The sequence below is a fragment of the Hyperolius riggenbachi genome, chromosome 4 (assembly GCF_040937935.1).
Source record: "Hyperolius riggenbachi isolate aHypRig1 chromosome 4, aHypRig1.pri, whole genome shotgun sequence".
In the NCBI taxonomy this organism is placed as follows: domain Eukaryota; kingdom Metazoa; phylum Chordata; class Amphibia; order Anura; family Hyperoliidae; genus Hyperolius; species Hyperolius riggenbachi.
Genome location: NC_090649.1, coordinates 58,063,730 through 58,088,646, shown reverse-complemented (window position 1 = coordinate 58,088,646; position 24,917 = coordinate 58,063,730). Strand labels below are relative to the sequence as shown.

Sequence of the window (24,917 nt, the reverse complement as noted above, 5' to 3'; positions counted from 1 at the left end):
CCGCGTGGGGCATCACACCCTGACTATACCAGCCCGCATGGTCCATGGATTGGGGGGTCTCGGAAGGGGAGGGGCAGCCAAGCTTTCCCCTCCCCCTCCGAGCCCTTGTCCAATCCAAGGACAAGGGGCTCTTCTCCACCTCCGATGGGCGGTGGAGGTGGAGGCCGCGATTTCCTGGAGGGGGGGGTTCATGGTGGAATTTGGAAGTCCCCTTTAAAAAGGGGTCCCCCAGATGCCCACCCCCCCTCCCAGGAGAAATGAGTATAGAGGTACTTGTACCCCTTACCCATTTCCTTTAAGAGTTAAAAGTAAATAAACACACAAACACTTAGAAAAAGTATTTTAATTGAACAAAAAACATAACCACGAAAAAAGTCCTTTAATATTCTTAATTAACCATTAATACTTACCTGTCCCTTTAAATAAATGATCCCTCGAATCCCTCGAAATCGCCTCGGAAATGTTCTATCAGTTACAATGTAACAAAGTTATTATAATGTAACAACTTTGTTACATTGTAACTACGCCGCACCCGACGTCACTCGCCGCTCAGCCGCCGCATACGCGTCTGCGCTGCACAGACCCGACAGAGCTCTGAGCTATATAGCTCAGAGCTCTCTAAGCATCTTTGAATTTGGGCTCCAAGGAGCCCCATTGGTCCTTAGCAGACCAATGGGGTTCCTTCTGATTTGAAGGAACCCCATTGGTCTGCTAAGGACCAATGGGGCTCCTTGGAGCCCAAATTCAAAGATGCTTAGAGAGCTCTGAGCTATATAGCTCAGAGCTCTGTCGGGTCTGTGCAGCGCAGACGCGTATGCGGCGGCTGAGCGGCGAGTGACGTTGGGTGCGGCGTAGTTACAATGTAGCAAAGTTGTTACATTGTAATAACTTTGTTACATTGTAACTGATAGAACATTTCCGAGGCTATTTCGAGGGATCATTTATTTAAAGGGACAGGTAAGTATTAATGGTTAATTAAGAATATTAAAGGACTTTTTTCGTGGTTATGTTTTTTGTTCAATTAAAATACTTTTTCTAAGTGTTTGTGTGTTTATTTACTTTTAACTCTTAAAGGAAATGGGTAAGGGGTACAAGTACCTCTATACTCATTTCTCCTGGGAGGGGGGGTGGGCATCTGGGGGACCCCTTTTTAAAGGGGACTCCCAGATTCCACCATGAACCCCCCCCAGGAAATCGCGGCCTCCACCTCCACCGCCCATCGGAGGTGGAGAAGAGCCCCTTGTCCTCGGATTGGACAAGGGCTCGGAGGGGGAGGGGAAAGCTTGGCTGCCCCTCCCCTTCCGAGACCCCCCAATCCATGGACCATGCGGGCTGGTATAGTCAGGGTGTGGAGCCCCACGCGGCCGGTGCTCCGCATTCTGGCTATCCCAGCCTGCATGGGGGACAAGGGGTTAAAGAGGTCTGGGAGGGGGGACCCCACGTCGTTTTTTTTTTATATTTCCCACACTCAGAACGAAGTAAGTAAAACTCTTCCCACTTGGGGGAATCTATGAAAATAATACACTATTGTTACCTGTGCAAAAAAAACGGACATTTTCCGCATTTAAAAGACATTTTTGCCCTTGAAACTTAAAAATCGATTTTCTCAAAAACTAAATGGTCTTTTTGAAAAAAAAAATGTTTCCTCTTATTCCCAATGATCCCCTTAATATACCCTAGGAATTTGGTGTTCCTAAACTTTAAGCAGGCTTTGTTATTAACCGTTAAAGTCGGCGGGTTTTTAAATGTATACATTTTTACTTTGAAATTTTAACATCGATTTTCTCAAAAACTATAAGGTCTTTTTGAAAAAAAAAAAATTCCTCTTATTCCTCCTGATCTCTTTAATATATTCTCCAAATTTGAGGCTCTTAGCATTTAAGGGGGCTTTGCTATTAACCCTTAAAGTCGGCGGCTTTTTTATATTATACGGAGCGTTACGGTTTAACGCGAAATTACGGTAGCGTTTAATGCGAAATTATGGCATGAACGAAACGCGAAATTACGCGTTGAAAATTACGCTTACGGCATTTTCAATTACGATTTTAATGGCAATTACGCTACTCTAATTTCGCATCGTAATCGCAAATTTCGCATGCGTAATTATAGTAATGCGAAATTACGAAAATTTCAGCTCAACTCTAACTGCGGATGTCCGGATAATAGCATACATCCACTAACTATAGCGGATTCTGCACAAAAACAACTTTTTTTTTAATTACCTAACTTTATTGACAAAAAAAGGCACACAAAAAAAAAACACTCAGTGTAAATCAGATTTCCGTGGAATTCCACAGAATCGGAAGGAATGGGAATTCCATTGGAATTGGAAATCTGCATTTCTGACCATCCCTATAGGGTAGGGGAGAGAGGAGTCGTTCTAAATAGGAAGTTGAGATGATTTGTTACCTCCTCCTGGGGGCGGATCTTGCCGACGCCCTCTTAGTGCTGCGGGAATGGCACAGGATGAGTTGCGACTGGTGGATTCCACCATCAGAGACAGATTGCGGACCTGAGCCTGGATGTCGTAGATGAAGTTGGCCTGTAGGTGCTGCAGGGCGCTGCTCTCGCTGGCCCAGATCTCCAGATTGTTCACTCTGCTCAGGAGGGCGGCACTGTGATTGCTTTCCCCGGGCTGCAGACACAGAATCACACACATGGCTCACTATTTCTTATATCTCAATATGTTTATTGAGGTTTTATGCAACTTCAATGCTATCAAATGAACATGATCAAGGTTGCATGAGGCGACATCATGAGTATTGTACATAGACTGCAACATACATGTAACATAAACCATTGTGACTACTATCATAGTCTAGGGCCAATTTAGGAGAAAACCAATTAACTTATCTGTATCTTTTTGGGATGTGAGAGAAAACCGGAGTGCCCAAAGGAAATCCATGCAGACACAGGTTGAACATAGAAACTCCATGAAGATAGTGCCCTGGCTGGGATTGAACCAGGAACTCAGTGCTGCAAGGTGAGAGTGCTAACTGCTACGCCACAGTGCTGCACCACCATGGTATCCAGCAGATTCAATCCCGCTGCTTAAATCTGCTAGAAATTGATGCTACGGGTGGCCTGATTGATCGTCCAATCAATTTTCAGGCAAAATCAATCAAATAGGTTGATCACACCAGATGGAAGACATCGGTGGAGGGTTGGAGCGTAAGATCCAAGACCCGTAGCGTTGCTCTGCATGGAACAGTGTAATGCTGCAGCTAGATAGATTTTTTTCATAGATTTCATGATGATATCTTTAGAAAAATCTATGCCTAGTGTGTTGCAGTAATAGATCCCCCTCAGATCATATTTGATCTTTTAGGGATCTATTGGATGGTCGATTGTGGTGGCCATCTATAAGTGTATGTCCATGTAAGGAAACGCGGAAAGGCCGCCGTCTCTCGAGGTGAGGCGGCTGTTTCCGCGTCCAGCATGGCGTCACAACGCGGAAAAACGCCGCATGCCGCATAGGCAGTGCGGCGGAATCCGCATTGGTAACGGCGGAATCCGCATCAGAGGCGGCCCCCGCACTAGATACATTGCATGACAGTACTGGTGTGGCTGGGACTGATAGTCCACCAGGATTCAGACTTACACGCGCGCGATCACAGAGGCAGAGTTTAAATAGCAGTTAGAAGGGTGTCGGCTGACCAGCTGGGTCAGCTGACAAATTCCACTGCTCTCATTGGACCAGCAATTAGGGAGGTCCTGGAAAGGTCCTAGAGTATATATACTGCTGGTTGTTCACTTGCTCCTTGTCTGGCGTGCGATCACATATGTGGGAGCAGGGGCGTCTCTAGCCATTTTGTCACTCCAGGCGAGAAATCATGTGGCCCCCCCCCCCCCCGTGATTGCCCCCAGTCCCATACCCTGCACCCCTCATGGTGAACACCACTCCTGTGGTGAACCCTACCCCCAAGACCCCCGAAAATCATAATGACACAGTGTTTCACCAGAAAATATACTTATTGCGGCATGGGTTCACCAGAAAATAGTTGTTATGCAGCAGAGCGTTTCACCATAAAATATACTTATTGCGGCATGCACTCACACACACCACACACAGTACACACACACTCACACACAGTGTACACACACACACACACAGTACACACACTGCACACAACATACACACTATACACAGTACACACACACACACTTTAGACACGCACAGCACAGTACACACACACACACACACACACATACTGCACACAACATACACACTATACACAGTACACACACACACACTTTAGACACGCACAGCACAGTACTCACACACACACACACACACACACACACACACACTGCACACAACATACACACTATACACAGTACACACACACACAGCACAGTACACACACACACACACACACACACACACACACACACACTCTCACACACTCTCACACACTCTCACACACTCACACACACTCACACACACACTCACACACACACTCACACACACAGAGCACACACACACTCACACACTCACACACTCACACACACTCACACACACAGAGCACACACACACACACACAGAGCACACTATACACAGAGCACACTATACACAGCACACAGTAGACATACACTATACACATACAGAGATAGGAGGAGTGGAGTGAGACTGAGAATAGCCTGAGATGGAGCAGTTTATCTGTATTGCAGTCCCACATTACACAGAGACTAGTTGCTGGTAATAGGACTGCTGTCCCTGCCAGTCTCTTACACAAGTCAGCAAGCAGCCCTCCTGGAGTCTAGGGACTGTCAAAACTTTTCAACCTGTTTAAGACCTTATCTGCACTTGCAGTCATTATAACAATGGGTAGAGACCAGACAGATTTTTTCCCACTGACCCTCCAGACGAGTTCTACATCATGCTGTGTGTGTATATTTACCAGCTTGCCTGCCCTCTAATGGCACTTTTATCAGCTAGCCTAGTGTTTTACATTGCCTTACATCAACAAACCTGAATACAGCAGACACAGGACCAACCCTAAATCATTAAATGAAAGGCGGCCTGGGGGGAAGTCAATGCCTGGCTGCTACACAGTCTCTACATCCACGCAGTTAGCAGTAGCAGAGAGAGAGGGACTGAATTCTCAGGAGTCGGACTCAGGAGCTGATGATGCTGTACTCTTCGGATCCCTGACTAGGATGAGTGCCTTCTCTCACTGACTCATTCATTACTGTGGGTCTTTGAATCATTGAGCTGAAGTCCAGTCAGCCCCGCTGCTGCTGCTGTGTAAACTGACACCTGAGAGGCATTTCTTCTCTCACTACTCAGTGCAGAAGCGCCCTTGCCTCTTCCTGTCGCCTTAGGCGAAAATTTATAGCTGCCTAATGGCTCGGACGCCTATGTGTGGGAGCACCCAGATCCGTAGTCAGATCCGCAAGTGTGCCGGGACCAGCTGGAGCTGTAATCCTACACTTAGCTAGATTCTGTTGATAGCTAAAGTACTAGTTTGATTGTGATTATATGTTATGACTTTTGCCTGCCTTGACTATCCTCCTGAACTCTGATCTTGTACCTCGATATTTCTGATACCCCGTTGCTGAACCCTGCCTGTACTTTGACTCCGCCTTTGCCTCCTGATCTTGTACTTTATCTGTCCGTGTGTGTACGACCTGGCTTGTCCGACCTCGAGAACCGACCTTACTGTTAGAAACGGTTCCTCGCTCTGTTAGTAATCCTTCCTCCTGAAGGTTACTTCCAGTCTGTCCTTCCTACTGTCAGTCTGACTCCTCCCGTCTTGGAGAGCTCAGGTCTGCGGAAGGAATCTGTGCAGTACCCCGTGCTGCACTGAGGCCTAGTCCTCTAAGTGTTACTGTTACACCAAACACTACACTCTACTCAGGTGAACAGAGGTTAGCTAGTATATCGGATTATCAGTGATACTGCAGATCACGTATAATCTGGTATACATCTGTATTCCCAGTGATTCTGCAGATCACTGGTAATCAGATCCTCTCTGTGCTTCACTGATCGTTACAGTCCACCTTTATACTGCTTTGGCCCAAGTCCCCTTCACCTACTACAAAGGAGTTGATGCACTAATTGAATGCATCCCTCATTGACTTCCACCATCCAGGCCCCACTGGTGTGTGTGTGTGTATGGGGGGGCCTGAGATGCAGGGCTGTGGAGTCAGAGTTGGAGTCAGAGGCGAGGAGTCGGAGCAATTTTGGGTACCTGGAGTTGGAGTCGGTGGTTTAATAAACTGAGGAGTCGGAGTTGGTTGATTTTTGTACCAACTCCACAGCACTGGTAAGAATTAGGCCCGGTTCACACTTGCGTTTTGTGTGAAACCGGGCCGTACGTCCAGGTCCGGGGTGGTCCGGGTCTCGTACTGGGGCCATACAGATCCCTCAGGATCCGGTCAGGTTAGAAATATTGAGGAAATGGACAGTTCAAGTTAACCTCCCTGGCGGTAAGCCCAACCTACGTTCGGGCTAGCCACCGGAGAGGATTGCATGGCCCCCGGAGGTTTTTTTTTAACTAAAATTTGTTTTATATGCTCAAGCTAGCACTTTGCAAGCTAAGCATGCCCCCAAGTCCCTCTGCTCTCCCCCGATCCCCACCGTTATACGTACCCCCCAGGGATCCTGCGATGGCGCAGCCTCCCAATCAGCTCCAGGCTCTGCTATGGGGAGGATCGGGACTGCGCATGACATCATGACGTCGATGACATGTTGACATCATGTCCGATCATCGCCATAGCGATGACTGAAGCTACATGGTGAAGCTGCGGCTCTCGCGGGATCGCGGATGAAAAAATCCTCCCGTGGACGCAGCTTCGGAAACTGCGTACCGCCAGGGAGGTTAATGCTCGAAGCGAGAGACCAAGAAAAATCTCAGAGAGACAAAAGCGACGAATGGTGCGAACAGTCAGAGTCCACCCACAGATGAGCACCAAAGACCTACAACATCATCTTGCTGCAGATGAAATCACTGTGCATCATTCAACCATTCAGCTCACTTTACACAAGGAGATGCTGTATGTCAGAGTGATGCCGAGGAAGTCTTTTCTCCTCCCACAGCACAAACAGAGGTATGCTAAAGCACATTTGGATAAGCCAGCTGAATTTTGAAATAAGGTGCTGTGGACTGATGAAACTAAAATGGAATTATTTGGGCATAACAAGGGGCGTTATGCATGGAGGAAAAACAACACAGCATTCCAAGAAAAACACCTGCTACCTACAGTAAAATATGGTGGTGGTTCCATCATGATGTCGGGCTGTGTGGCCAGTGCAGGGACTGGGAATCTTGTCAAAGTTGAGGGACGCATGGATTTTTACTCAGTATCAGCAGATTCTGGAGACCAATTTCCAGGAATCAGTGACAAAGCTAAAGCTGCGCCGGGGCTGGATCTTTCAACAATACAACAACCCTAAACACTGCTCAAAATCTACTTAGTCATTCATGCAGAGGAACAAGTACAACGTTCTGGAATGGCCATCTCAATCCTCAGACCTGAATATAATTGAAAATCTGTGGTGTGAGTTAAGGAGAGCTGTCCATGCTCGGAAGCCATCAAACCTGAATGAACTAGAGATGTTTTGTAAAGAGGAATGGTCCAAAATACCTGCAGCCAGAATCCAGACTCTCATTGGAACCTACAGGAAGCGTTGATAGGCTGTAATTTCTGCAAAAGGAGGAGCTACTAAATATCGGATTAGCTTATTTCGGCACGCAGCTGTCAGAGTCGAGCGCCGAAACTGGGCGCCCCATGGCAGCAATGCTATGCTGTGCGGGGCGCGTAGCGGTAATTCAGGGCTCTGACGGCTGCCAGACCCCAAATTACATCTCCCTCCAAGTTGCGACAACTCGGAGGGGGAATAGTTTTTAACGCTGCCTCAGAGTTTAGCGGCAGTAGTGAGAGACGTCATTCGGCTCTCACCGCGCCGAAGTGAGCGGCGCCAAAACAATATGCACCCACTAAATATTGATTTCATTTCTTTTTGTGGTGCCCAAATGTATGCACTTGCCTAATTTTATTTAAACAATTATTGCACTTTTTCTGTAAATCCAATAAACTTCATTTCACTTCTCAAATATCACTGTGTGTGTCTCTTATACGATATATTTAACTGACATTTTTTATAGTAACAACCAACGATTTATACAGGAAAATCATGACCATTAACAAGGTTGCCCAAACTTTCGCATCCCACTGTAGTTTAACCACTTCCACCTGCACCGCTGCCGCATTTCCTACCATCGGCTTATATTTGAGCGAATCATTTTTATTATATTTTTAAAGTTTTTTTAGGTAAAAGTGTGTCAGCCTATACTTGGGTCGGCTTATACTCGAGTGTTTATGGTAAGTAGAGGGATTCCAAACGAAACACGCTGGCATGTATACTGTATAGTGCCAGCTCTGGTGTTTTTTAACAGTGACAATTTAGCCCTTTTTTAAACAGTGACAATTTAGCACTTAGGGAACAGCAAGGAGGAAGGACAGATTTTAAAATGAGTCAGCAGAAAGTTTTGAAACAGAATGATGCCTTTTATTGGCTATCTTAACAGAAAAACAGTGAGCCTTTGGCTAATGAACTCTCTTTAGACTTTGTTCCTGTTTACTGGCAAGATGTTAGTGCAAACAGCTATATATAGGTGAAACTCGAATATTAGAATATCATGCACAATTTATTTCAGTAATTCAACTTAATTAAATGCAAAGTGAGATATTTCAAGACTTTTTGTTATAATTTTGATGATTATGGCTTACAGCTTATGAAAACCCCAACATCTAAAATCTCAAACTATTAGAATATTGTGAAAATGTTCAATATTCTAGACTCAAAGTGTCAGACTCCAATCAGCTAATTAATCTGAAAAACCTGCAAAGGGTTCCTATTTCACATATTAGCATTAAACAATGAGAAAGGTATGAAATGTGGGGTATGCACACCAATAAATACCAAAAAAGGTTTAATTACCATAAAAAAATATTTACATTTTATTGAATACAAAAGACAATGTTAAAAGATTGCTGATCCCTTCCTCCCCAATGCAGGCCTGCACAGCTAGCTGTGGGGCTATGCTGGAGATTTGCATCTCTGTCTTTTTATTTTTCTTGATGTCTCACTTTATGTATTGACACTGGTAGCACCTTGCATTTTTATATTTGCCCCTGATGAAGACCCTTTTTAAAGGGGCGAAACATGTCGGGTGGTGGGATGATGTGTGTATAGTATGTAGTTGTTATATCAGTCTGGGGAAAAGGGATAGTATTGAGATATCTGCAGAGACAGGCATTTTAATCAGGGATGCTCATCCGGATTCCGGATATCCTAACTTTTTTACGCTATCCGATTCGGATTCGGATCCCGGATTTTTAAAAAAATCCGGATAGCTATCTGTGGATATTTGGACGCATGACACAGATACCCGCGGATATTGCAGATATCCGGATCCGAAACCAATTACAAAGATAAAATCCCTCCTCCTCCCTGTTCATGGATCTTGTCTTCCAGGGATTTGTAGGATGTCAAAAGCAAGCTCACATACATTGGCCAGGAATTAAACCCAGGTCAACTGCTTGGAAGGCAGTTATGCTCACCACTATACTGCCACACAGTAAATGCTTTGCTGTAGGAAAAAGTGGTGTTAAACTTCTTGCAGCAGACTTACTTCCTCCCTCCAAAAGACACACATACATCCCCATAAAATCATTTAGCAGCAGCTGAGTGCACAGTCTCTGTGGCGCAATTGGTTAGCGCATTTGGCTGTTAACCCAAAGGTTGGTGGTTCAAGCCCACCCAGGGACGGCCTTGCCTTATGTGTTCAACAGTTGTCTGAAGAGAACCCCAGATAGCCATGTAGAATCATCTTTCTTTCTCTCTCTCTATCTCTCTCTCTCTCTCTCTCTCTCTCTCTAGGACTCAATGCCATTGAACTGAATTTTCAACTTAAAACCATCAACGGATACCGGCGGAATTTCACGGAATTTTCACAAAGCAATTCCGTTCTGACCTAACGGAACGGAATGACCAATTTCCGACTGGAATAACGGAAAATACAATTCCGTGGAAAGCGGTGACCATCTCTACGAGAGAGAGAGAGAGATATGAATCTACATCTGTGTCTTTTGGAGGGAGGAAGTAAGTCTGCTCCAAGATGTTTAACACCACTTTTTCCTACAGCAAAGCATTTACTGTGTGGCAGTATAGTGGCGAGCATAGCTGCCTTCCAAGCAGTTGACCTGGGTTCGATTCCTGGCCAATGTATGTGAGTTGGCTTTTGACATCCTACAAATCCCTGGAAGACAAAATCCATAAACAGGGAGGAGGAGGGAGGAGGGGTTTTTCATCTTCCAAAACGTTTTGGAAGCATTTTAAAGGGCACTTCCGGTTTTTCTATCCAGATATCCGAATAGGGCGGATAATGCGTTCACGTGGATATCTAAAAGGTCAGATTCGGATATCCGGATCCGGATCAATTCGGATTTTAAAAAGTACTATCCGAGTACCCCTGATTTTAATCAAATCTATTAAAAGTTTTTAGATAGGTGTAGTATAGGTTCGCCACTTGCCAGTCCACGGTGGGGCGCAATTTTGACACCCACGCCCTGGGTGCAATTTTAGCCTAGAAACTGCCCTGAATGAGATACATGAATGAGATACATAGCTTGCAAATATAAATAAATGTCACGAAGTTTTCATCCTGTTTAAAAACGTCCTGCTTTCACTGATGGCTAACAGTACAATGCTCTACTGCTAAAATGAGTCAGCAAAGAGTTAAACTGTAGCACAGAGAATGCTGCTGTCATTCCCTAGGAAAAAAACATTCATTTAACTGGTCTCAGGCCTTTAAAGGGAACCAGAGACGTAGCATCCTCATGTATTTTACCACATATATTAGTGGGAACATTACAACACCTACCCTGCTCTCTGCTTCACCCTTCACTGCTCAGCCTGCTTGTTATTAGCCACTCATCTCTCCAAGTCCTGCACCCTTCTGCTTTTTATTACCCAAGGCCATGGCCTTAGTGGCCTTCCCAGAAATCCGTCCCTGGGCGCGTGGGCCCCAGGCTGAAATTTCTCTGGTGGGCCCTCAGTGTGCCAGTCCAACCCTGATGCCCAGCATGACCTTACAGTTAAGATCAGCTGAGCTGGCATGGCTATTAGGAATGGATGTGGTGTTAGCATATGTGGTTGGGTCTCTGTATCTGTGACGGCTGTCCCGGCTGTCCCCTGTATCGGAAGTCCAGGCAACTAACAGCTTATGTGCTCAAAAGAGACAAGTTGAGGCTTCATAATCTCCTGGGCTTGTAAGGATATGTCTGGATACTTCCTAAGTGCCAGAAGGACATTCTGTGAAAGGTGGATGCAGTTGGAAGTTGGGACAGTGAAGCAAAAGAGGGTGAGATTGTTCCATCTTTTCTCCTCTCTATTTTTCACATGCCCATTACTGCCACAATTGTACTATATGTCTAAATCTAGAGTTGTCAGGAAGCAAATAATTAACAGGTATCCACGTTTCGCAATATATAACACAGGACTCAACTACAAACAAATTCAACTTACAAATATCTCCTGGAACTGAACCTGTCTGTAAGTAGGGGACTGCCTGTATTTTTTGGACAATCTAAGCTTTCTTTAGGTAATCTTTTTCTCGAGGAATTATACAGGCAATTTTACAGGGAAAAGTTGGCGCAAATGCAGAAAATACAATTTTTTTCATTTTTCACCCTTCCTAAATTTAACATGACAAGTGCCACAGTTATAAAACACCTCAAAATATATTATTTGGCTTGTCTGATACCACATATGCCATATTTCATCACTAGTTGTGCATGTAGAATACCATACCATTATCACCACTGTAAACTTTTTTAACTTTTCACTTTTTTTATCTTACTTTCCATGTATGATTGCTGCTATTTGCTACAGCAGCAATCATTCACTTTCAAATAGGTACATGCACGTGCACAAGCTGTGATGACGGGGGTGTATGTGTGTATCAACTTTGAGAGTAGGACATGATTTTTTTTAGCTCCTGGAATGTATAGGAGGGCTATTAAGGTTGTAAAATTCACTCTTCTATTAAAATAGATAGAACAAACAAATAATAATAACAAATGTCCCAGCCAGCATACCTGATGTTCTAATGCTCTAAGGCGATGTCTGTGGTTTCTGAGTTCCTCCTGAAGCTCTGAAATGAGCTCTCTGAGCTGAACAACCTCCTGTTTCCTTTGGTCATTCTCATGGATCCAATAGGAGACCTCATCCGTGCAGCGGAACATGTCCGGGCACCACTGACCATCTTGATGCGGCAAAGTAGCAACAATTTTACACCATCCGTTGGCCAGGACCTGATTGCTGTACTCCCCACAAGGACCTGTGTCCCCAGGAGCTGGCGGGTGGGGGTGATGGTCATTTACAGCACTCGTGTGTTGCATCAACTGCCCTGTTACACTCAGCACTAGCAAAAGAACATCCATGTTGTGGGAAGATCAAGGTCCACCCAGCCAACCTTCAAACATGGTCTCCCAGTATTTGCAGCACTTCAGTGTCAATCCTTGGCTGTCTCGATTGTGCAATTCTCTAAGTTGACAATTTTCAGACAGGCTGTAATTAAGGTTTCTGAGTACATTGCATGGTTAAAGGCAAGACAAGGACATGGAGTTCCTCAAAGAAGATGGTCAAACTAGATAGGCCTGAAAAAAAATAGACACAAGTCAGTCAATCCAAGGCATGTCCAAATTAGAGTGAAAGAGATATTGGACATTATTACGGTAAGTGCCCTTCACTCATTAGACAAGACACATAACATTCATATTGCACTTTCTCCTGGTGAGCTCAATGCGCCAGAACTGCAGCCACTAGGCAGTAGCAGTGTTAAGGAGTCTTGCCCAAGGTCTCCCACTGGATAGGTGCTGGCTTACTGAACAGGAAGAGCTGAAATTTCGAACCCTGTTCTCCTGTGTCAGAGGCAGAGCTTAACTAGTACACTATTCAGACATTTTACACAGTGGGTATCACTCTGTAGGTGTGATGAAACATCTTCTAGAACAGAAAAATTTTGAGGACAGAGGGAGACCAATCGGGCTAGACAGATACATATGGTGTATGTACATATAAATTATATTTTAGACTTATGGAGGATTTGAGTTTTACCAATGGAAGGAGTAAAGTGAGAAGAGTATAGGTCCAAGGACTGAACCTTGGGGAACACTGACAGGGAGATCATTTTCTGTCTTTTTTTTTCAGAAATTGAAACATCAAACATCTGACTACAGCAAGCTATGGGCCGTGCTTATGGTAAGTTGGTGGCATGTTAGGTCACACTACGTCTCACCACCACTGTGCACTGTAGATACTACTCTGTAGCTACCCTTTGATTCTTTGTACCCATAACTTCCCTTCACTACTCTTTTTCATGCACTCATTGATCCATTCTTAAAGCGGTTTTAATCGATGACAAAATATTCAATAAAAATGTGTTTTCCTACTTTTTATAACCTTACAATACAATTATCACATTTGCTTTTGTGCATTATTCATTTAGAAGTTCTAAGTTCCCAAATTAGTTTATTTACTTTGAAAGCTGCTGGTGCATTTTATTCATAACAGTTGTATTTCTATTGTAAATGCAGCCAGTAATGATTTCTGAGCAGTGTTTCAGTTCAGGACTCATTAGCATAAGTTTCTGCACAGTCAGAGAATATTTACTTAATTGTATCAAGTGAAGAATGTAAACACAAGATAAGGTTATCACCAGTTCGGATGCGGCTGTCCCTGCAGGGGAAAAGTCAGTCCTGTGATTTAACCCTTTGAATGCTGTTTTACTAAAAAAAAAAAAAAAATGCTGGGTTTCATTCCACTTTAAATGACTAAAAACAGGTGAAGTGGACAGACAAATGTTGAAGAAGAGCTGCAAGTGGCAATAAAAAAAATCTTAAGTTGCTATTACTGCTAATAATAGAAAAAAAAGACAAAAAAAGACAAACACTTATATCGCGTTTTTCTCCTGGCGGACTCAAAGTGCCAGAGCTGCAGCCAATAGGACACGCTCTATAGGCAGAAGCAGTGTTAGGGAGTCTTGCCTAAGGTCTCCTGCTGAATAGGTGCTGGCTTACTGAACAGGCAGAGCCGAGATTCGAACCCAGGTGTCCTGTGTCAGAGGCAGAGCCCTTAACCATTACACTATCCAACCATTACACTATCCAGCCACCCCATAAATAAATATGCTAGTAGGCCTAGCTAGTCAAGATGGCAGAGCTGATCTAGAAAAGCTCTGCCACCATTCCCAGCAGTCTTGCCCTATCCTAAGACAGAAAGCCCCAAGCCAGGAATTTGTGCACAAAGGAGAAGCCATGCAACAATGGCTCTGTGCTACTGGGCAAGCGCTTGCCATACTTGTACCTACACAGTGTGCTCATAAACAGACGATGCGCCGCTGCGAAAACAAATTCAACGAGGCTTGTTGAATATGTTTAGAGCTTCTAATCCTTGGAATGGTGAGGCTGAGGAGTATGGGGGAAGCCTCAGGACCACCCAGAGACTATGAACAGATTTATTACTACATGGAGGTGGTAAAATTGGCTAATCACTGGGCAATCAAAATTGAATGTGTGTACGCACCCTTAGGAGGGCCATATGCAATTAATTTTTTCACCTTAGTTTTCTCCTAGTTGATATTTTCAAACTTGTCAATAAAATGCCTTTTAAACCACCAGTAAGTAAGAAAATACTCAAAATAATTTTGATAGTTCTTTTTCTCTTACTTTTTGGTACTTTTTCTATTGCAAAATGCTAAAAACGTATTCGTAATCAAAGATGAAAAAATGATATCTTAGGAGAAAACTCAGTAGAAAAATGTAATTGCATATGGCTTTCTATAGGTCGTCCCCCCTCCTCGTCAGCAATGGTTAGATCATAGATTGGTTAATGGGAACATGTGTTTCCGAAGCCAATCAAAGCGCCTGATTTAGGAAAGAACTCTACTGTAAAGGACAGCAGAGTGAATTCATTGAAGTTATATTTTAAAAAAACTAACTTTTGCTTTTATTTTAGCTAAGGAAGCTGTGATTCAGCTTCCTAAGCAGGAAAGTGCCATCTAGTGAGTAAAGTAATTCGTGTACCTTAAAAAATCACATATACTGTACTAGGAACATCATTTAAATGTTGTAATAATAACTGGAACAAGTGGGAAAGTTAAATGTGTTGGTTTTATCCACAGTAGCACATTTATAATGGCAATTTAAAACTGAGAAAAAAAATGATTTTTTTCATTTTTGTTCTTACTATTCCCATTACAATTCATATAAAATAAAATAATTCTTATCAAAAAGTACCAACCAATGAAATCCCGATTTGTGGTGAAAACAAAATCAATGTATATATCATGTAGGAGCTATAAGTAGTGATAAAGTTATTGGCGAATGAATGGGAGGAGCTCTAAAATGTGAAAAAAATTGTTCTAGCCTATAAGGGGAACATAGCCTGTAGTGGTCAACTAGCTAAGCTTCAAATCATGAAAAAGTTAATGACTTCCAATGGGTTTAGGTTTGGATTAGGCTTCAGTAGAAGATAAGGTTAACTTTAAACTGATAAGGATGATATTAGGCTTAATAATGTTAATTGTTAGACTTCAGGTAAGGATAACATTACACTTTTAGTGAGGTTAAGGTTACTGGTAGGTTTAAGGTGAGGATAAAATTAAGGTTAGGTGTCAAGTAAAAATTGGTCTTCATCTGAAGAGTAGAATAAGGTGAGGCTTCAGGCAGGACACAGTTTTTGTTAGTGTTTGGCAGGTGATCAATTAATTCTATGCTACTGAGGATTTTCCAAGAACTTCAACTTCTAAATCATTCTACTGAATCGTTTCTCTTCACTTTAGTCTACAAAACAAATTGTTCTGAATAATTATACTGAAAACAAATGTCCCGAACACCAACCAAACAGATGTCACAGTGGTACGTTTCCTATGTACTCTTTCATTTATGACACCATCGAAACTCTGTGTTCCTAATTTTCCACTAATGTTGGGTATTCTGAGACGCCAAGGAACCTCTTGTAGCCCACATGACTTTAAAAGGCTTTTGGGGGTTATTTTCTACTACACAAACATGCAACATTCATCATAGGTTATACAAAAGCCCGGAGATAGAAAAGTCACTAATGTCATTTGACATAAAAAGGGGAAATTATTGGATTTCTAAAGCAATGGAAACAGCCCCCACCTTCCCAGGAGGATCTTTATTTTCTCTTTTCCAGAGTCAATTAACGTGAAGTGCTCTTTCTCCAAGGCTGATCTTCATACACCTAACAATGGGCAGAGTATACAGACAAAGAGCCATGTTTGTTCTGCTGATGGCCAGACCTTATGGCTCACCCGGCTGCAAGAAACCTTTTACATGTACAAAGACTCCCGAAGAACGAGGATTTCAACCATTTTCAGATGTAGATAGAAGAAAAACAAATTAACGGAAGATGGCTTCTTTAAAACTTCTAAAAGTTTTCTTTCAACTCACGTTTTTGAACCTCAGGGAAGCAATCCTCATGTATAGTAGGCCAGATTTGCTACAGATCATTACCTGCGTCATATCAGGCAATGATAGGTTTTGCTCAGGTTAGTGAATTAGTGTCTATGCTATAGAAATAGCCCACATGTAGCAAAAACATTTTTGATTGGAGGAGACCCAAAAATAAAATAAATAAAAGCGATAAGGAGATGTTTGAGTGTGTACATCTAAAACGGGCTCGCTGTAAAAAGGGTGGCAGAGATAGCCAGTAGTAGAATATTGATAAAATTGCAGGTGTTCTACTAGTTAATTTCAATAGTTTTCAATATTTACCTATATTGTACTATGACCTTACCTGTACACCTCTCGATGCACTGCAGGACATACGGCCATGCAGCCACACAGGGGCCCCTGATGTGCTGTTTCTTCAGGGGCCCATTAAGTTCCGCCGGCGATTTTTTTTTCTACTTTTTATTTTTTTCTCCTCCGGGGGGCCCAACTCTGCTCCCTCCCTCCCTTCCTCACCTCGGAGGCCCCCTCCTGTCATGTCCAGCGGCGAAAGATTTAGCTGCAGGCTCTGGGCTCCAGCAGAGCAGACGCTAGAGCTCGAGCCGCTTGGTCCACATTACTCCTCTGCAGTCTGCAATGCTGCTCGCACTACTTTCTGATTCAGTGCGAGCAACAGAGGAGGAGGCAGTGTGGACCAAGCGGCTCGAGCTCTAGTGTCTGCTCTGCTGGAGCCCAGAGCCTGTAGCTAAATCTTGCGCCGCTGTGCATGACAGGAGTAGGGCCTCCGAGGTGAGAGAGAGGAGAGGAATCGGCCCCCCCAAGCCTTCTGAAACTTTCCCTCTGCACAACAAGTAGCGCACCACCCCACCAGAAAATTGGCTTGCCCACCCTCCCCCACCAGGTACTTGATTCTACCCTCCCATCACTCTCCCCCCCCCCCCCCCCCAGGAAACTGATTTTACCCTACCCCACGGGCAATTGATTCTACCCTCTCACCAGGCAATCGATCTTACCCTGCCTTCCACACCCACCGGGCAATCGTTCTTACCCTGCCTCCCACACCCACCGGGCAATCGATCTTACCCTGCCTCCCACCCCCACCGGGCAATCGATTCTACCCTCCCTCCCACCCCCACCAGGCAATCGATTCTACCCTCCCTCCCACCTTACCTGGCAATCAATTCTACCCTCCCTCCCCCACCAGGCAATCGATTCTATCCTCCCTCCCATCCCCACCAGCAATTGATTCTACCCTACCTCCCACTCCCACTAGGCAATCGATTCTACCCTCCCACCCCCACCAGGCAAACGATTCTAGCCTCCCACCCCCACCAGGCAATCAATTTTATCCTCCCTCCTATCCCCTCCAGGCAATCGATTCTATCCTCCCTCCCACAACCACCAGGAAATCTGCCGACATGTTTTCTAGGTCAAATCTGCTCACATTATGTGTATTTTCTGGTGAAAGCTGATCACTTTATGTGTATTTTCTAGAGAAAAGCTGTGCAATTATGTGAATTTTCTAGGGAAAGGGTCGCCAAAACTTGGGCCCTCTGTGTTTGCATTGCACTTTTAAATTACAGTTAGCTCCACCCTCATCTGGTCACAGCCACACCCACTTTTTCCCACCGCGGTTTTCACCGCCCCCCATTTTTTTCAGCAGCGTGCTGCAGGTCGCCAGCTACCCCGCAAGTTGGCCCAGTCTCTGCATAGCACTCTCCCCCAAAAATTCCTGGAGCTGCCACTGTCAGGGGCCCACTATTGGTATTTTGCACAGGGGCCCACTGCTGGCTGTGTCCGCCACTGTCTTGATGCCTAACAGATCCCCCGGGACTGCCTAACCTTAAAACCCCACCCCATGGTGCTTAACACTAAGGCCTCCACTGGCACTGGAAAACATTAAGGAACCCCCTCGGTGCTGCCTAACACTAAGGAATCATCCAGTTGGCAGAATGCACTCAACAACGGGAGCGCAAAGGGGGCACACGTGCGGCTGGCCACACATGCGCAGTACGCAGAGGTTCCAGATGAAGGAGGATGGAGAAGGAGCGATCAGCCAGGAGGAGGCTGGAGGAAGCCCCAGGTATGTATAATTTTTTTAAATCGCCCCATCTCAGGTTCCCTTTAACGTACTCCTGGCCCTCATCCAGAGTTTAATGTTTAAATAAACCTTAGTAAAAACTTCACATTGACATAAATTTCACCTTGAATTTCTGCCCAGCTCTAACCAATCCTTCACACAATGCCTCCCACCTGATCTAAATCTTAACCTAAGCCTTTACCCTACCTCTAGACAAAACCCCAAATAGAAGTTTGGAATACAGAACATTTAGTTCTTGTGGGCAGGCACTCACACAGAGCAGAGCTCACTCAGTACAGAAAGTGGGCGGGGCAGAAACCTGGCTAACTGTTCTATGCCTTTACTGTGCTTTTCTGATCGATTTCCATTCACTTCTATGAGAAATCGATCAGAAAAACGATCGAAAATCAGATCGGACCTGTCGGAAATTATCTATCAGAAATTATCTATCTAAAGTTTCCTAGAGAGGAGGCCCAATAAAACAGGACACATTAGGAAGCTCTATTTCATTAATGACTACTTATCCTCCTTCACAAAACCTATTGTAAACTGGCTCCTGCAGTTCTGGTTTGAATTGCACTGACTGGATTAGACTTTGTATAGGTTAAATCCACAAGGTCAAAATTGTATTTTTACTTCTGTGCTTAAAATATTAAGGTCATCAGAGATCCTTGCTAAGTTGTATCTCTAGAAACTTATATAACATGGCAATTACTGTAAATGCTTACTGCATCAGTCAGTCTCCTCTTCTGTGGACTATTTAAAGCAGTGGTGAGCCGAAATTTTGCATTGAAATTTGCAATTACGCATCGTAATCGTAATGCGAAATTTCAGAGAAAACCGTTATTCATTTTGTATGCAATAGTAATAATTCAGAAGTTTCGCACAATTTTGCGAAATTTTCTGCTGACTTTAACAGTTAATAGCAAAACCCCCATACATGCTATTGCTACCACAGTTGCTACATACAGTATGTTAAAAAGAATATTGGGTTCAAGTCAAAAAAAACAATTTTTCAAAAAGACCTTGTTGTTTTTTAAGAAAATCGATTTTAATTATGCAAAGAAAAATGGGTTTTAAACGTCATGTTTTTGTTTAAAAAATATTTTTCTTTGCATTTGTAAAATGGATTTTCTCAAAAACTACAAGGTCTTTTTGAAAAATTATTTTTTTGACTTGTACCCACTATTCTGCTTAACATATGTAGCAATTTTAATGTCACTACCATCTACGGAGGGCTCTGCTATTCACTGCCAAAGTTAGCACGCAAAATTTTAGGCGAAATTACAAATTGCTATACGAAATCAACTGACTACAAATCGTAATTACGTATAAGAGTAAATGCGAAAATGTATGCGAAAATTTGCGTAATTGTAATTAGCTGAGTTAAGGTAAGCGGAGTATGATTAGGGTATGTCTTGAGGCTTTGTGTCACAGCCTCTCACTGTGTGGTGATCACTTGTGCTGCATTTTGTCCCTCAGAGGGGTGGAGGGCTGTTTTGGTTACGGTTTCTCAATTTATCTAGTAACAATAAATTTTTAAGCCATAATACAATACTGTATGTTCGCTTCATACTAAAATATATATATATTATATATACTGTATATATATACTGTATTTTTGAACTATAAGACTCACTTACAGTCCAAATGCAGGGAGTCCCTGACTTGTGTACGCCTGCCAATACGAACCTCCAACCCACCGACAATGTCGGGGACTCCCTGTACTGTGCCCATGCAAGGGAGGCCACAAAGTGTCATAGAGGAGGACACAAGAAGGACAGAGGCTGACACATGGGGAACGCAGGAGTAGAGATGGCCCGAACCTCCGATTTTCGGTTTGCGAACCGCGTTCACGAACTTCCGCAAACGTTCGCAAACATGTGGGATTTTGCAAACCGCAATAGACTTCAATGGGGAGGCGAACTTTGAAAACTAGAAACATCTATGCTGGCCACAAAAGTGATAGAAAAGATGTTTCAAGGGGTCTAACATCTGAGTTTTTGCATGGATGAGTGGGATACACGCCAAAACTCCCTGGGAAAAATCAGGATTTGACGCAAAGCAGCGTTTTTTAAGGGCAGAAATCACATTGAATGCTAAATTGGAGGCCTAAAGTTCTTTAAAACATCTTGCATGTGTATACATCAATCAGGGAGTGTAATTAGAGTACTGCTTCACACTGACACACCAAACTCACTGTGTAACGCACCGCAAACAGCTGTTTGTGTAGTGACGGCCGTGCTGGACTGGTGCGCACCATGGCCAGAGTGCAGGACATGGCGGTTTTCAAGCCCATATGGTCGGGCTGAGGTAGCTGAATGACAGAACAACAGTGACTGAGTGTCCAGCTGATCAAATTTGATCTGTCCACAATGAAGCAACGACCTGGTATTATCTATTTTCTTGGGTCAGGTGTGCCCCCCAACCCCAACACACTCATATAGCAGTCAGTCATTGCTTCATTGTGATACGCAAGCCCCTTCACTGCGGCAAGGTAATGATCACGAAGGGGAATTAGACACATGTACATGCCTTTTGTTTTGTTGTTGCAGCTGCAGTGCAGCCAGAAAAATTAGGCAGGCATGTACACGCACCAGAAATTAATTTTATAGCGCCCGCTGCTAGCAGCGGCCTTAAAAATTCAGGAATCCGCCTGGAGTCCTGGTGGACCCTGTTGGTGGTGGCGGAGAAGGCAGTCACACGGCGTGCAGGCAGAGATGCTGTGTTTGGGGACTGACTTAGTCTTCGGGCAGGCCTGAGCGTGCTTTGCAGACCAGGCATCTGTGGTCAGATGTACCCTTGACCCAACCCTGTGTGCCAGAGATGTCACCACTTGCCTTTCTACATCACGGTACAGTTTAGGTATCACCTTTTTTGAGCAATAATTGCGGCCTGGTATCTTCCACTGCGGTGTGTGGCTTTGCTTTTGTGTGCTGATTTTCCTCAGGTGGTCATCCCATTGCAGTTTGTGCTTTGTAATCATGTGCCTTCGTAAGGTAGTTGTCCCTACGCGGGTCTTGGTCTTTCCATGGCTCAATTTTCGGTGGCAGAGAGTACAGATGGCATTGCTCTCATCTGAGGCAGGCAGACACACAAAAACAATTCCACACCGCTGAGCCCTGGGGTGATGGCACTTTGGTGGTGGCGGCCGACTGAGTGTTAAGTGGGGTGCAAGAATCAAAGCAGGAGGAGGAAGATGTGTCATGCTTCCGTGCGGAAGCTGAGAAAGATGAGGTGTTCTGTGTTAAATAGTCAACTACGTCCTGACAATATTGGGGGTTGATGGCACGTGCCTTCTTCTGAACACTGTACTTTGGTCAAGGGCTGCACGAAATCACAACAACGCGACCTTGAACAGACCTGCCAGGTGGCTTGCCTCTGGCTCTGCCTTTTGTTTTGTCCATATTGGGGGGGATGAAGTGAAAGGTATGCACTGACTTGACTAATACAATGTACGGTTACACAGGTGCAGTGAACAGGTTGCAGTGACTGCTGGTACAACAATGTGCGGTTACACAGGTGCAGTTAACAGGTACGCACGGACTGGTATATAAAACAGTGTGCGGCCATACAGGTGCAGTGAACAGGTATGCAGTGACTGCTGGTATAACAATGTGCGGTTACACAGGTGCAGTGAACAGGTTGCAGTGACTGGTATTACAAATGTGCAGCTGTCACACACACAGGTACCGTGAACAGGTGCAGCGACCGGTGGTGGTATATAAAACTGCGTGCGCTCACGTAGGTATGTGGGTGCACTGAACAGTGAACAGGTGCAGTGATTGGGATCACAAATGTGCAGCTGCCTGTCACACACACACACACAGGCACCGTGAATGGGTGCAATGACTGGGGGTATTAACAATGCGTGCGCTCACGTAGGTAGGTAGGTAGGTAGGTGCACTGAACAGTGAACAGGGGCAGTGGTTGGGATTACAAATGTGTAGCTGCCTGTCACACACACAGGTAGTCACTCAGGGGACCCGAACTTTCGTGCTTTGTAAAGCCTCCTTACATGCTACATACCCCAAATTTACAGGGTATGTGCACCTTGGGAGTGGGTACAAGAGGAAAAAAAATTAGCAAAAAGAGCTTATAGTTTTTGAGAAAATCGATTTTAAAGTTTCAAAGGGAAAACTGTCTTTAAAATGCGGGAAATGTCTGTTTTCTTTGCACAAGTAGCATGCATTTTGCCACCATGCATTCATAAATGTAATAAAGATAAGAGGTTCCATAAACAGGGACCGGCAACGCTAACCCAGCAGCAGGACACGTGATGGAACAGGAGGAGGCGCAGGAGGAGAAGGCCACGCTTTCAGACAGGGCCGGGCCAAGGCATAGGCTGGAGAGGCTCCAGCCTCAGGGCGCAGTGTAGGAGGGGGCGCAGAATTCATTCAGCTGTCATTCCTAATTGTGTTTGAAGCAGAAAGAAATAAGAAAAGTGGATACATGGCAGTGACTGCAAGCCAGATAACTAGAGATTAAGGTGTTGGGGAGGTTGTGGGCCCTGTGGCACCTCTTAGTCTAATAGCAATCAGTGTGTGACGGCTGGGGTGGGAGGGATGGAGGGGCGCACTTTGGTGTCTCAGCCTTGGGTGCTGGAGGACCTTGTCCTGGCTCTGCTTTCAGACACAACAACCCAGGCCTTGCATGAGGACAAGAAGCGTGCGGATAGCATGCTTTTTGCCGCCATGCAGTCATAAATGTAATAAAGATAAGAGGTTCCATAAACAGGGACCGGCAACGCTAACCCAGCAGCAGCACACGTGATGGAACAGGAGGAGGCGCAGGGTGGCAGTAAACACAATGCTATACAGTGGTGGGTGAGCGGTGTACTACTCTTCCCAGCAGTGACACAGAGCACAATGCTATACAGTGGTGGGTGAGCGGTGTACTACTGTTCCCAGCAGAGACACAGAGTGGCAGTAAACACAATGCTATACAGTGGTGGGTGAGCGATGTACTACTGTTCCCAGCAGACACACAGAGTGGCAGTAAACACAATGCTATATAGTGTGGCTGAGCGGTGTACTACTGTTCCCAGCAGAGACACAGAGCACAATGCTATACAGTGGTGCGTGAGCGGTGTACTACTGTTCCCAGCAGCGACACAGAGTGGCAGTAAACACAATGCTATATAGTGTGGCTGAGCGGTGTACTACTATTCCCAGCAGCGACACAGAGCACAATGCTATACAGGGTGAGCGGTGTACTACTGTTCCCAGCAGACACACAGAGTGGCAGTAAACACAATGCTATATAGTGTGGGTGAGCGGTGTACTACTATTCCCAGCAGCGACACAGAGCACAATGCTATACAGGGTGAGCGGTGTACTACTGTTCCCAGCAGAGACACAGAGTGGCAGTAAACACAATGCTATATAGTGTGGCTGAGCGGTGTACTACTATTCCCAGCAGCGACACAGAGCACAATGCTATACAGGGTGAGCGGTGTACTACTGTTCCCAGCAGACACACAGAGTGGCAGTAAACACAATGCTATATAGTGTGGGTGAGCGGTGTACTACTATTCCCAGCAGCGACACAGAGCACAATGCTATACAGGGTGAGCGGTGTACTACTGTTCCCAGCAGACACACAGAGTGGCAGTAAACACAATGCTATATAGTGTGGGTGAGCGGTGTACTACTATTCCCAGCAGCGACACAGAGCACAATGCTATACAGGGTGAGCGGTGTACTACTGTTCCCAGCAGACACACAGAGTGGCAGTAAACACAATGCTATATAGTGTGGGTGAGCGGTGTACTACTATTCCCAGCAGCGACACAGAGCACAATGCTATACAGGGTGAGCGGTGTACTACTGTTCCCAGCAGACACACAGAGTGGCAGTAAACACAATGCTATATAGTGTGGGTGAGCGGTGTACTACTATTCCCAGCAGCGACACAGAGCACAATGCTATACAGGGTGAGCGGTGTACTACTGTTCCCAGCAGACACACAGAGTGGCAGTAAACACAATGCTATATAGTGTGGGTGAACGGTGTACTACTATTCCCAGCAGCGACACAGAGCACAATGCTATACAGGGTGAGCGGTGTACTACTGTTCCCAGCAGACACACAGAGTGGCAGTAAACACAATGCTATATAGTGTGGCTGAGCGGTGTACTACTATTCCCAGCACCGACACAATGACCGGGAGACCCTGGCTAGCCTGGCTGGAGAGAGAACTACCCTGCCTGCTTACCCAAAGCTAAACCCACAGACAAATGGCGGAGAAATGACGTGGATCGGGTATTTATTTACCCGAACCACGTGACCCGTTCGGCCAATCAGAGCGCGTTCGGGTCTGAACCACGTGACCTGTTCGGCCAATCACA

At 44.9% G+C, this 24,917-nt stretch overlaps 1 protein-coding gene across 1 annotated transcript in view; it reads right to left on the bottom strand.

Annotated features, from left to right (window-relative positions):
- LOC137570365 (angiopoietin-related protein 7-like) overlaps positions 1-24,917 on the bottom strand; it is a 67,725-nt gene that overhangs the window by 27,896 nt on the left and 14,912 nt on the right. Inside the window, exons 3-4 of the mRNA XM_068279024.1 lie at positions 12,109-12,669; positions 2,410-2,635 (exon numbers count right to left, since the gene is read on the bottom strand). Of these exons, the coding sequence (XP_068135125.1) occupies positions 2,410-2,635; positions 12,109-12,453 (571 nt within the window). The 5' untranslated portion in view covers positions 12,454-12,669. The remainder of the gene's footprint in view (positions 1-2,409; positions 2,636-12,108; positions 12,670-24,917) is intronic.